This window comes from Neophocaena asiaeorientalis, unplaced genomic scaffold, assembly GCF_003031525.2.
Source record: "Neophocaena asiaeorientalis asiaeorientalis breed wild unplaced genomic scaffold, Neophocaena_asiaeorientalis_V1.1 scaffold113, whole genome shotgun sequence".
NCBI classification, from domain to species: domain Eukaryota; kingdom Metazoa; phylum Chordata; class Mammalia; order Artiodactyla; family Phocoenidae; genus Neophocaena; species Neophocaena asiaeorientalis.
Genome location: NW_020172316.1, coordinates 6,734,791 through 6,749,343, shown reverse-complemented (window position 1 = coordinate 6,749,343; position 14,553 = coordinate 6,734,791). Strand labels below are relative to the sequence as shown.

At 40.0% G+C, this 14,553-nt stretch overlaps 1 protein-coding gene across 3 annotated transcripts in view; it reads right to left on the bottom strand.

Moving 5' to 3' along the window:
• Nucleotides 1-14,553, bottom strand: part of CCDC141 (coiled-coil domain containing 141) — a 189,364-nt gene that overhangs the window by 45,689 nt on the left and 129,122 nt on the right. For all 3 annotated transcript variants that reach the window (XM_024766687.1, XM_024766671.1, XM_024766679.1), the window contains exons 9-12: nucleotides 13,173-13,314; nucleotides 10,565-10,684; nucleotides 8,044-8,235; nucleotides 1,965-2,144 (exon numbers count right to left, since the gene is read on the bottom strand). In XM_024766687.1, the coding sequence (XP_024622455.1) occupies nucleotides 1,965-2,144; nucleotides 8,044-8,235; nucleotides 10,565-10,684; nucleotides 13,173-13,314 (634 nt within the window). The remainder of the gene's footprint in view (nucleotides 1-1,964; nucleotides 2,145-8,043; nucleotides 8,236-10,564; nucleotides 10,685-13,172; nucleotides 13,315-14,553) is intronic.

The following is a 14,553-nucleotide window of genomic DNA, read 5'->3' as shown; positions in this document are numbered from 1 at the left end:
CATAGGTAAAATACTCAGCAAATTTTCTCTGATGCATACGGATAGTATTAGATAAATTAGAATTATTTAATGCATATTTTGTTTCCATATAGATTTAAGAAGACCAGTCTTTAAACAACAAAGTTTGAAACAATGAAGATAAAGAGGAAATTGTAGCTCAAAGTAGATGAGGGTAGTTAGAGCCCAACTCTTCCAAATGAATTCAGGCTCCAGACTGAGATTCATCACATGTCAGAGTACTAAGAAAATTGCAGATGTCAGTCATCTTTGCAAATCTACAGAAAATAGGAGAAGGGCCAGAAAATTAGAGAAAGGAAAATGCCCTGATTTTCAAATGGGGGAAAAGATGGCCTATGTGATTTACCTGTCAGTAATCTTGACATTGAAAACCAGGGCAATAAAGTCATCATTGATCAAGCAGATTGCGAGCACTTTGGAAAGAACCCTATGATCACTAGGAGTCAAACTAATTTTTGCCAAGTTATATTATACAAATGATAGGATACTAGGTAGATAGACCTTCCTTCGAGCAGTGTCTTCCATTATAGACTTAAGAAAAAGTGGTTAAAATAAAGTACTATTGAGAATGTCCACGATTGTTTAAAAGACTAGTTAATCAACTGATTGCTTAATGGATTGGGGTAGCAATCTGCCCCTCAGACACTTTTATTAAAGATCTAATTGCAGCCACAAGAGGCTTACTTATTAATATACAGAATTAAACCCAGGAGAGATGGCTAATGCAATAGATAGCAGGCTCAAAATTAGTTTAACAAGATGGAATTGTGAGTCAAAACTAACGAAGGGATATAAAATAGGAATAAATATAAAGGTTCACATTTGTATGTACAAGATAAATAGGCGACGTGGATATAAAATGGGAGAGACCTAGCCTGGCAGGGACTGCAATAAAAATGTAATGCAGTTGCAGTTTTTCCATCACAGGCTTAATAGGAACCAACAAAGTGAAATTATTGCTAAAAGTGCTAGTACAACCTTAGGTCTCATTAGTAAAGAATGATGTACACTTTGTACTCTGTGTTGAAGTTGTACTTTACTTCTTGTTTACATGTTATCAATGATATTGACAAATCATGGAAAATTCTGGGAGGAAGGATTAGGATGAAGAAAGAGAGAAAGCTACCTCCTAAATGATAGAAAGGATTTATATCTAGTTCACTGCGGAAAAGACTCAAATTAGATTTTGCAACTGTTTTCAAGGTTTGAAAAACTTTCGTGTGTAAGAGAAATGAAATATGCATACATTTTTTTCCCCCTGTGGAGCTACAGAGGGTTAGAATCAGATATGAAGACAGATTCGACTTAACATTAAAAAATAAAAAACTTTCCTAGCAGCTGGTATTTTCTAACAATAAAATGAACAGTTTCGTAAGGAAGATACTTGAGATATTGAAGGAGAGGTGGATTAACCATCTTTCAAGAATTCTGTGGAGAACTTTATATGGGCCTGAGGTCGATTGTAGGATACTTTACAGATATAACTTAACAACTAAAGTTTAGGGTACATTTCTAAATATAATGGAGCTTTGCTATGAAAAGATCTGGTATTGTAAGAAATTCTTTGAAATGAAGATTCATCCTAGATGTTATCTTTCGCCTCTGGAAATCTTGTAAGGATCTTGTTGCATGCTTTCAACATAACTCAGAACTTCTGGGTGATCTTCTGAGGACTCTATGTAATAATAATAATGTTACATTTGGATTATAGTCACTCTTTTTTGTTAACAGATAAACTAGCCTTCATGTGATAAACTCACAAGAGGTCTAGGAGCAAAGAAGCACATAAATGCTGGGCTTCAGGACTATTCTAGGTTGAATGGAGCTAAAAAGAACTTCCGAAACCAGCACAGCTGAATAACAGACAACTGAACTTTTAAATTTGTGATTCTGACTTTGAAAAGTGATCCTTGAAGAAGGTATGACTCATTTAATGTTATTCTCACCATATTTATTAAATTAAGGAACTTGAGCCCGAGGTCTTGAGTTAAAAAGCTCCTCTTTAAAAACAGCTGCCACTGCTTCTCCACTGAGTCAGAGTGACGCTCAGCTTCAGCAACACCCTCTTCCTTTCGCAGGATATCAGTTTGGTAAAACTCCCTTAGGCCCTGACATTGCTCCTCTACCTTAAAAAAAAAAAAAAAAGAATATAAATGAAAGTTAAGAACACTTAAAAACATTTTTAAAGAGAAAAATACTAGATTCCAATAAAAGCCTATATAAAACTTAATTGGAACCTACATTTCAGAATTCTTTAAATAATGATTAAATATTGTCAACTTACTGAAAAGACATGAAAATCTGTTCAGGTTGTTGACAGATCAGACTGACTGCTACTGGGTAGTAACTTGACCTGACAAGTTTATTATCCAGAAGCCCTATTTACTGTAGCCAAAATCATATTTATGTATTATATATGTGTATGTTTTGCAATTGGAGACAGCTTATGTCAAAGACCAAAGTGGTTCCATTTAAAGCTGAGTTTTATAATTCAGGAGAAAGATAAACATATACAATCAAGGAATACAAATCAGAAAGAAATGTAAGTCAGTGGAAAGTTATTCATAATTAGCAAATCACAATTTGCTTCTCATCAGTGATAAACCAGAACAAAAGAGTACAAATAATTATGAATTTTCTGTACATGTATTAATATTAAACTGCCTCCATGAGCAAATCTTACTGAGGTTCATTACTTCACCTCCCTAGAATTATATTTTCTCATTGGCTAACCAAGGTAAGCAATACTAGATTATTTTAAATCACTCTCTTTGGACAGAGCTTATATAAAATCAGATGTGCCTGCAGAACCAGATCATTTAACTGGGTATTGTAGAAATGGTAGAAAATTTTTGACACAAGTTTTTATGCATTTTGAATAATACTTAATGGCCAATAGGATAAGACTCAAAGAGCTCATAACTACTGAAAGCAATATAAATGGGATAAGAAATTTCAGGCAATGGTTAGTCACTATATTTTCAAGATTTCAATATCATTCTTAATTTAATGAGCGCTGCAAAGGGCACTTAGAAAGAGAAGTTGTCTCCTCTTTTTCCATAGTCCATTTATTCATGACTGTTTTCCTGATACTTGTTTCCTCAGCCCTGGATAATCTTTCCTCAGTGTTCTGCTCCTACTTAATCCTTCATGAGACAGTTAAAATACTACCTCCTCCATGGAGTCTCCTAAGATTCCATAGTAAGAATTTAACAGTTATTTCATTGGGTTCCCAAAGATAATTCTGGGAGAAAGAGAACCAAAAACAGATTATTACAACACAAAGGCAAGTATGCCCACAGTGTTCTGGGCACACTGAGGAGGGACCACCAGCTCTACATAAAGTAAACAGGCAAGAATTTCCCAAAGGAAGCGACATTTGATCTGTGTCTTTCAGAATTGTCCAGGGTGAGAGGGAACAGGAGAAGGGGGCCCCGGATGGAAGGAATAACACGTGTGAAGGCCCAAGTGTGAAACACTGGCTGGTTCAGAGCACGATAAATGATCTTGGTGTGGGTGACGTCCAGATAGCACAACCTGAGTGGTAAGAAAGAAGTGAGAGTGATCATTGTGTTGGCATAAAGCCGTCAGTAGGTTTCAACTCGTTTGCTACTATACTCAACAAATTGTGACACACTCTCGTTAGTTTGAAACAACTGACAGCTATCACAATGACTCGGAATCAGCATGACAGCCATCAGTACTTCAATGGGATAGTATGCTACAGGCGGGGGTGTCAATATCATGGGCTGTCGGTTAAATGAAATTCTTAAAACATAAACTTTAATTCATCCTCCTTTTCCAACTGTTCAAAAAAGCCTCCTTGAATGTAAGTGAGCATGGTGTCATTATAGGAATTTCCTTGAATCTGGACTAGTTTCTTTTTTTAAGTGAATTAATGATCAACTTTAATACACTACCCATTTTGGGGTAAAAGTTATAACTTGCTTCATAAATTACATTTGTCATATAACCTGAATTTCAGGAAGTGACATGATCAGATTTGCTTTAGAATGACCATTTTCTGAAAGGCATGAAGGGGAGAATTATAGGAGGCAGAGAGAACAGGCAGATACAATTTCTTTAAGCTGGGCAAGGGATGATGAGGACCTAAACTGAGAAGGTGATGGTACAAATGAAGAAGGGGAATTCAGAAATCTCTTAGGTTGTCTCTAAAGACAGACATGGGATAGCATGGCGTTTTTTTTAGATGTTGGGGGTAGGAGTTTATTAATTAATTTATTTATTTTTGCTGTGTTGGGTCTTCGTTTCTGTGCGAGGGCTTTCTCTAGGTGTGGCAAGCGGAGGCCACTCTTCATCACGGTGCGCGGGCCTCTCACTGTCGTGGCCTCTCTTTTTGCGGAGCACAGACTCCAGACGTGCAGGCTCAGTAGTTGTGTCTCACAGGCCCAGTTGCTCCACAGCATGTGGGATCCTCCCAGACCAGGGCTCGAACCCGTGTCCCCTGCATTAGCAGGCAGATTCTCAAACACTGCGCCACCAGGGAAGCCCCTAGCATGGCCTTTGATGTTTGAAAAAACAAAAGGGAGGAGATTGGGAATTAAACTTCAGCTCTGATGTTTACTACCTGTTTGGTCTTACATACCTAACTTCTCAGAGCCTCAGTTTCCCTCATTTGCAAAGTAGGGATAATAGTAAATAAACACAGGGATATTATAAGGATGAAATGAGATCAGGAATGAAAAGTTCAGGGCCTAGTACAAAAATAACTGCTCATTAAGAAAGGGATCAGAACAGACTTTGAGCTTCTACATAGGACTTCTGAAAGACAGTGGGGTCATTAATCCAATGCCAAAATACAGAAGGAAACACGTTTGAGGAAAAGATAACCAGTTGTGTTTTGTTGAGCTTCAGGAAGCTACAGAATACATAGGTAATTAGTATGATTGGAAGTTGAAAGCATTGGCCTGGAGCTCAGAAGAGCTGGGGTTGAGGAACCAGTTTTGAGTTACTGGGAAATTGAAACTATAGGTGTGTTTGTGGGAGGGTGGGTGATTTTTGTAGGGAACATGTATAGAATGTACAAAAGAGGGAGCACAGGCAAGAACTCTGTAACCCACCACACTTTAGGAACAGAGAACTGAATCAGGAAAAAGAACAGATAAAGAAGTAGACAGGCTAATTTCACTTATGTGAAATATCTAAATAAGGCAAATCTATAGGGACAGAAAGCAGAGTAGTGCTTGCCTGAGGCTGGGGGCACGGGGGAGGGGTGGTGGAAACCAGGATTGGTGAAAAGTATACCCCAGGTCTCTTTTTGGGGTGATGGAAATATACCAAAACTGGAGGGCAGTGATGGTTACACAACTCTATAAATCTACCAAAAATCATTACATCCTAAAATAGGCGAATTTTATGCTGTGTAAATTATACCTCAATAAATCTGTTTAAAGTCAAAGGAGGTGAATGTGAGTAACTGGGTTAAATAAATACAGCAGAGGGATTAAGTGGGATAAAGATTGACCGTTTCACCTGTCAACTGGTAAGTAGTAAGTATAAGCTCATAAGAATGGAGTGAAGAGGTGCAAATGGCAGGATGGAAAAGGGGATAAACCAAATGGCAGTGGGATGAGGATTAGGGAGGATCAGGAAGAAGAGGAAAGAAATGTCATCTTCCCATCCCAAGAGTCCAGTTGTGAATGGAAGGAAAATTACAGAGTGGTAGCCTCAGTGAGAGCAAGACTATTGGGGCAGAACTGTGGACCAAAGAGAAGGAAGCAACAGAAAAAGCAAATTTTTAAAATTAGAGGATGGATGCTGAAGCCAGATTCTGAAGGATGTAGGAGCAGACAGGGAGGGACTGATGGCTGATTAGTGCAGCACACATGCAGAAGCTCCACTTTATTGGTGATGGAGGAAGGGTGAATATGTCAGTGGGTTTGGAAGCTGAAGGAAGTCAAGGCAGTTAAGCTCAATGGACTCAGTCACATACAAGGTAAGGGCATAAGCTGACATTTAGGAATGGAAACTGCAGTAAGAAGTTTGAGACTCACTACCGAATGGGCACCAACTAGAGAGCATATGGGGGGCTCAGCTGAGCCAAAGACCCATAAATTTGTAAGAGCACCAATAAGCACAATTGTATGATTTTCCACAGGAGCGTCTGGAAGCTTGGAAAGAGAAGCTGAGTAAACAGAGTGTTGGAGTGATCTAGTATTGGGAGTTGGCAAGTCAGGATAGAAGGCAGGGAGCTGAGGACATGGGGAATGGAATGGAATAAGCACAAGCTGGTGAGAAAAGAGAGAAAGCCTGAAGGTGTAGGAGATTGAGAGACTGAGAGCACTGCCAAGGTGAGGACACAAGGCTCTGCCAGGTAAGAAAATAGATTAAGTGAAAGCTGGGAAGATGAAAGGACATGAGGTCCTTCTTGGGAAAGTTCTGTTTGCAAAGCTAAGGTTCCAGCCCTAGTCCCAAAACTCCTGGTCCCAGAGGCCAGAGGGAGCCATGGAAGTAGGCGCTGAGCTAGAAGCTAAGAAGGTACATTTCTGGCAATGAAGATGCAGAAAACCAAGCACTACTTTGTACCTTCTCCACCATTTCAAGTTGAGACAAAAATGTTCATCGAGGGACTTCCCTGGTGGCGCAGTGGTTAAGCAGCCACCTGCCAAGGCAGGGGACACAGGTTCGAGCCCTGGTCCAGGAAAATCCCACATGCCATAGAGCAACTAAGCCCGTGCGCCACAACTACCAAGCCTGCACTCTAGAGCCTGTGAGCCACAACTACTGAGCCCGCGTGCCACAACTACTGAAGCCCACGTACCTAGAGCCCGTGCTCTGCAACAAGAGAAGCCACCACAATGAGAAGCCCACACACCGCAATGAAGAGTAGCCCCCGCTCACTGCAACTAGAGAAAGCCCACGTGCAGCAACGCAGACCCAACACAGCCACAAATAAATAAACCAGATTAAAAAAAAAAAGATTCTTTCTTTTTTAAAAAAAGTGTTCATTGACAGAACAACCTGTCGGCTATAATACCTCTGCCTAACCCTGAGAGTTCCAGGATAAGAAAAAATTAAAAAAAAAAAATCCAGAATAAAGAAAGATATGGAAAAGGAGGCAGTGGTTCCCTGAGATTTCCAGGGCCCGTGCGTGGGCTTCCTCCAGAGTGGTGAGAACTCAGACCCTTAGAGAACGAGAACTGGCAGAGGGATGTGGGCAGGCAGGATGTGGTCGTGCGAGGTAAGGGTGAGAGTATTGGGAGGGTGGTGGGAGGATGCTACCTAACTTGGGTTGGCTTTACCCCTGAGTGAGCCTTGATGGCTCTACCTCCCACTCAACCAGCAGCCCCTCCCTGAAAGGAGAGTGAACCATGCACGCCTGGGAGCATTGGGACCAGAGTTAAATGAGGTGGGACTCCAGTGCTTTGCTATGACTGATGTCACCTTCAAGAACCTGTGACCTTTGAGAGATGGAATTCTAGTCTACCAGAGGGAATTTTACAGATTATTTAGTACAAACCAGTCAAAACAATGCCTCAGAAAAAGCTCTCAGAGGAAAATTATTAAAAAGCATCAAACAAGACAGATCTGAGACAGGACCCAACAGCTTATAACTTCCAATTGTGTGGATTTTAAACAAATCACACAAATTGCTTAAGTATTCAAAGAGATTCATGACTTATTTTTAAATAGAAAATGACTTATTTTTAAATAATTTTGTTTTATGTTTAGGATATTGTAAATATTTGTAGGCCAGGGGCTTCCCTGGTAGCGCAGTGGTTGAGAGTATATATATATATTTGTAGGCCATAGTAAAAAGGGTTTCAACACAGCCACTTTGCTTATTTGTCTGTATCTACACATACACAATTGTATTATGTTTTTTAGTAAAATAACTTACTCTTTGAGCCTGTGTATGGTGCCTTGGAGAATAAAGGAGCTATAAGTGAGTATGTGCACTGGGGTGGAGGATCTGGAACGATCCACGAGGGTTCTATCCCCTTAGAAAGCAGGAAGATGGGCAGAGGCCATTCTGTCAAAGAGGTCAGCCCATAGGTACCATACCTCCTCTGATGACTTTAGAAATGCCACATAAGTTTGCAGGACTTGTGACCTGGAGCTGAGGCTTTGGCCAAGTATGTTTAATTCTTCCTCTAGCCACTTAGCTTTAGAAGAAAGCGATGCCACTTCATCAGGTTCAAAATCATTTTTCTCTGTCAAGAGTTTTGCAGCTGCTTCTGATTCATGTGATGTCTCCTATAAAAACAAGGCACAGGAGGTCAGAAGCTGACAGGGGAATCACGAACACTCACATTCCAATACCTTCTGTACAGCCATCTATTACAATTATTAATTGAACTTGTAGCAAAACTCTCCTCAATGAAAAAGGCACATATTTTAAAATTCGAAAAGAAAAGGCACCTTAAAATGAAAACGACCTCAAATTATTCTTTCAGTCTATCACCTATACATCTTATTTAGAACATTCTATTTTCTGTGTCACAAATAGAAGAAAGTTTGTTTAGTAAGAAAGGTTGTAAAACACATTGGCAGAAATGTTTAAAATAATTTAAATAAATTAATTATACATGATGATTGCTTTATGAAATTTACCAGTAGCTCTAGAAAATTCTTAATTTTGTTATATAAGAGATGACAAGTTTATAGAAATTGTTCACTCATTTTTTGATTTACAAAAAAATGCCATATCAAGTATGCGGTCTTCTTAAAGTCTCCATCTACAACAGTTTTTAAATAAGTGTAGGGAAAATGGTACAGATGAGGTGTGAATAACCTAAAGAGTCAGTGAATTTGACTTGCTAGGGTTGCTCTCCTATGTCTTCTTCTGAGTGCAATTTTTGTCATGTGAAATCTAACCACTGATTCAATGGACGAGTAGGTATTGTAGGCGCTATTTACACAACTGCCGCAGAGCTGTGTAAAATTTCACGTGAGACCAAGCTAGGATTCAAGCAAACATGAAAGACAGACGCTCCACTCTCATTTAGAGCAAGGAGGGATTGCGCTCCTACTTGTATTTAATATGCTTCCCAGGTACTCTACTGAATGGAGGTCATTTTAATTTACAGGAGCTGCTCCCAGAGAGCCCTCTGGAAGGAGGAAGTGGAGGAGTTTCTCCCCTTGAAATTTCCTCCTTCCCTCTAAAATTTTTTAAATAAAAAAATGAAGGGACTGCCCTGGTGGCGCAGTGGTTAAGAATCTGCCTGCCAATGCAGGGGACACGGGTTTGATCCCTGGTCCGGGAAGATCCCACATGCCACAGAGCAACTAAGCCCGTGTGCCACAACTACTGAGCCTGTGCTCTAGAGCCCTCAAGCCACAACTACTGAGCCTGCATGCCACAACTACTGAAGCCCTTGCTCCTAGAGCCCGTGCCCTGCAACAAAGAAGCCACCGCGATGAGAGGCCCGCACACCGCAACGAAGAGTAGCCTCCGCCCACTGCAACTAGAGAAAGCCCGTGCACAACAAAGACCCAACGCAGTCAAAAATAAATAAAGAAAGAAATTTATAAAAAAAGAAAAAAGTACTTCTCTAAATAAAATATATGAGGCTTTCTTTTTTAAAAAACTGAACTTGAGTTCAGGCATGCATTTCATTTTAGACATTTTAAAAAATGAATTAAAAACAGCCCATTAATAATTGGTTCATCTGTGAGTTTCAGGTGGCAGTGCTGTCTGTGAAGGAGACTCTTGGATAAATTAGGAGTTTTGGATTAACATATATGCACTACTATATATAAAATAGATAATCAACAAGGACCTACTGTATAGCACAGGGAATTCTACTCAATATTCTGTAATACCTATATGGAAAAAGAATCTGAGAAAGAATGGATATATGTATACGTATAACTGAATCACTTTGCTGTATACCTGAAACTAACACGACACTGTAAATCAACTGCAGCCCAATATAAAATAAAAACTAAATTAAAAAAAAAGAAATGATTGAATAGCGAGGCCGTTTCCTAGAGACCTGGGCACTTGCCTCACCTTCCTAACCACCTGCTGGGGCAGGCAGGGACTTCATGAAGGTTTGGAGCTGCTAGCAGCAATGTCTGAACCTAAGTCCCATGTGAAAGGGGTGAGAGGGTGCTAGAGAAGTTGCCAGGCAGAGGAGGGGGCAGTTTCTGTCTCTAAACATTGGGTGTGCAAACAACATTGTGATTTTTTTGCCTCCTGGAATCTAGCACTGATGCATGTTGCTCTTGGTAATTTTCTCTTGCAACTTACTCTAGCAGAAAATCACAAATAGCCTTGAAGAGGCGCTCTCCCGGCCTCAAGGAGCTGCTAACATCTCCTAGGCTAGGAAAGAGGGCCAAATGAGTGTTTAGCACCAGGCTATAATGCTGAGCTTCCGTGAGCTCAAACGCCCTAATAAATGCACCTGTAAATATAATTTAGATACACATAAGGGTAGCCGTTTTTAAGTCATTATCTGCCAGAAGACTAATTTAGAATTGCAGCCCTCAAGGGAGTTAGGATTAAGTTTTATAGCTACTGAAAATAAAGAAAAATCATATTTACAAAACCACAACCATAATAAGAACTCATTTTATTTACCTTAGCTTGTTTATCTAGTTCCAGATATGTACTCAAAATCTTCTCTGATTCAGAAAGGCTGGAACCGACATCCATTGCATTAGAAATTACTGGGCTGATTTTCTGAATGGACATTTCCACCTTTAGGAATAAAGAATATATTGTACCCTTAGTAATATACATTGGCATATATGTATGCATATGTGTAGAGGAGATAAATATTACTCTCTACATTCCCATTACACTTTAAATGTATATCAATTTTAATCTAAAAATAGTTTAGTATTTCTTACTTAAATTCATAATGCTGCTCTTCATATGAGGTAATACTACTGACTCACCAATAGAGGATATATGTTTACAGATATTTCTTTTATTAACAGCGATGAGATGTAGGCAATAACCCACATTCTCTAAGAATTTATTACCTATATTACGTAGAAAGGATAATTCACTTGTCAACACATCAATAGAAATGAATTTTTCTGGTGCATTAAGTCATGATCATACACTGTGCACTGAAAGGGGCCCGATTTACAGGTATTTTGAAGCAGAGGTCCAGCATAGGTATTAGATCACTTTATGGATTACTATATTTAGGGCTGAGGGGCCCCGGGACAGCACCACATGCTGTACATGTAATAACAAAACACAGAAACACGCTTAGGCATTTAATTGATGAATGTGGGGGATTATGATTTGATCTTCAATACACATGAATTAGTGAATACAGTGAGCTTTAAGGGGTTCTATTCAATTCAAGTTACTGCCTTGCTCTGACTAGAGTTCATACTTCCCAAAGTCAAATTGGCTCTGACTTGGCAGTAGCCACACAAGAAACAGCAGCTGTTTGAGTTTCTACTGTGTTTTCCACCACCACCAAATTCGCTTGAATCTCAAGCTCCAGAGAATGCAGCACTACAGCTGCCACCATGTTTGTAATCTCCCTGGACCCAGGCATCAGAACAAGGTTCAAATTCCCATCTCTGGATCAATAACAGGCGAGGAGGCAATTTAGATAGAGACTTGGTTATTTAATGACCTCTCCTGTGACGTCTATTAATTCTACTTGTGTAAGTCAGGTATATGAGTCCATTATAGCAAATGAAAAAACATCATTGAAAATTTGAGACCCAGACTTTACAACATGGTTCATTAGCATTAATGTAATTGAGACATTACTAGTTTTTGCTATAACCCCATCTACAGACAAGTAATTTTCTTTCAAATTTATTTATTTTATTTATCATTTATTTTTGGCTGCCTGGGGTCTTCGTTGCTGCGCGTGGGCTTTCTCTAGTTGCAGCGAGCGGGGGCTACTCTTCATTGCGGTGCACGGGCTTCTCATTATTGTGGCTTCTCTTGTGCAGGATAGGCTCTAGGCTCACGGGCTTCAGTAGTTGTGGCACGAGGGCTCAGTAGTTGTGGTTCACGGGCTTAGTTGCTCCGAGGCATGCGGGATCTTCCCAGACCAGGGCTTGAACCCGTGTCCTCTGCATTGGCAGGTGGATTCTTAACCACTGCGCCACCAGGGAAGCCCCCAGACAAGTAATTTTTTATTTAGTCAAATAGTAGCTGCCTGGTTTTATTCCTCTTTGAAAATGGGAAATAAAATTCTTCAAACCACTATATTCACTTTGTAAAAAGGATTTTCTTCACACATATGGTTTTATTCAGAGTGGCCATGTCCTTTGCATTGTCTTGGTTCAATAAATTATGATAATGGCAATTTATTCCTGGGACCCCTAAAACTCATCATTTTTGGTATCTACCTGCTGTTCTTGTGTTATGTGGTGCCATGTTAACCAAAATGTGCATATTGGAATCATGCACAGAATCATGTAAATCAAAGAGGACACAATCACAATATACACATGGTTCAATTAACACAGTTCTGTGCAAAGTGAGAACTGCCTTTGTGTAAACTTGTTCTGGGCTGGGAGGCAGGGAGGATGACACTTCTAGTTTTGGCAACCTGGGGCAGGGATGGTTGATGAGCAGTAGTGAATTACAACTTCATTCTGTTTGAATATAAAGCCTAATGTGGGATGAAGGGAATCCTAAGGAGAGACACCTCTATCCTCCCACCGTGCCCACATGCTGCAGTTCCCATACCATCATCTATTATCACCAGGTAAGGAGCTGCATCTAAATAGTAGCTTATGCATAAAATAGATAACCAACAAGGATCTACTCTATAGCACAGGGAACTATACTCCACATTATGTAAAAACCTTTAATGGAAAAGAATCTGAAAAAGAGTATATATACATATATATAAAACTGAGGGCTTCCCTGGTGGCACAGTGGTTGAGAGTCTGCCTGCCGATGCAGGGGACACGGGTTCGTGCCCCGGGCCGGGAAGATCCCACATGCCACGGAGAGGCTGGGCCCGTGAGCCATGGCCGCTGGGCCTGCGCATCCGGAGCCTGTGCTCCGCAACGGGAGAGGCCACGGCAGTGAGAGGCCCGCGTACCACACACACAAAAAAAACTGAATCGCTGTGCTGTACACCTGAAATTTACATATCGTAAGTCAACTATACTTCGACGAAAAATTAAAAATAAAAACACTTATGCAAACCAAGAAATAAATAGTAGCTTAAGGAGGACACATTTTATGAAATTACCTTTCTTAAATAGCCCTCCACTGAGGCTGTTAATTGCTGTCTATTAAGAGCAAATTCCCTGTGCGCTGAACACTGTTCAGTCAGATGATCAACTCGACTCTTGATGCATCCCATCATCTCATGGACACCGGTCACCCGAGAGCTGAATGGAACAAGCCAGCTATTAGTTCACTCCGCCCTCATAGAGAGGCCCCAGGAACAGGGAACATTTGAAAATGAACCTTTCATGATAAGTATGACTTGATAAAAGTTACTAAGCTTCAGGCTTTAGGATAATAGAAGTTAAGAAGCTGTAGTCCTGGTACAGCAGAGACCAAAACCAAATTATGTTGTTTTGTTTAAGTCAGTCAGTCCCGAGGGAAAAGATGAGTTATGGGTTTTTGTAACCAAGTCTAATCTTCTCTTCTAAAGGTTCACTTTTTATATTTCTTTAAGATATTCTGAGAAGCTTACGGCAAAAAACACAGTATGTTTGCCAAGAGTTTTCCTGGGGCTGTTATTTAAAAGCTTCATTTATCTAAAGATGCTCTTTGAATAGAAGTGTAGATCAGCCAATTAACAAAACACTGAATGATCCAATAGGGTAAAATATTTATGTAACACTAAGGTCCTTGTTCTGGATACTTACGAATGCTCAAGGCTGTAATCATTAGGTGAAAACCAAGGTATCACCAACAATGAGGAATCTGATGTACTTGTTCATAAAAGGAAACCAAGCCTCACACTGTCATTTTGTACCTGTGCTGGCCTCATGAGAAAATGAAAAGTGTGACATGACAGCTCATAAAATGAAAATGTCTTTAAAACAACAAATGAACTTTGAGTTGGACCCCATTTGCTGTGGTCTAAAGACACATTAGCAAGTTTCCTAACCATTTCCAACATAGGCTTACCAGCAATGCAAGACAATGAAAGGACATTGCTGATCCAGTGAGCACTTTAAAGTTTTTCAACCTATCCCTGAGATAGAGCCTCTCCCAGCATATAAGAAGTTGAAGTCTTTAATTTCCTATCAGTCATTTCCTTCCAATACTCATAAAGATGAGCTGATAACTCTTACATTTAATTACCCAGAGCTTTAAAAGATCTTGGAACAAGATACAGATTTCAGTAGTTTTACCTCAAAAAATTAATTTATGACTCTGTAAAAATGAACTGAATTAGTAACGAAATGAGGGCAGGATCCCAACTGCCTGAGAGGGAACGGGACTTCACAGGAATGACAATGAGGCTGCCAAAGAGTTTAGAAGTCATCAGGCGGCTTGAGAATCTTGTTGAATGCACATGGGATTCAAGTGTGTCCTGTGGGGCCACCGGAGTCCCAGAGAAGTTTAACTGGAGGGGAAATCTTATTCCTGACGCCTAAGGTCCCACAGTCATT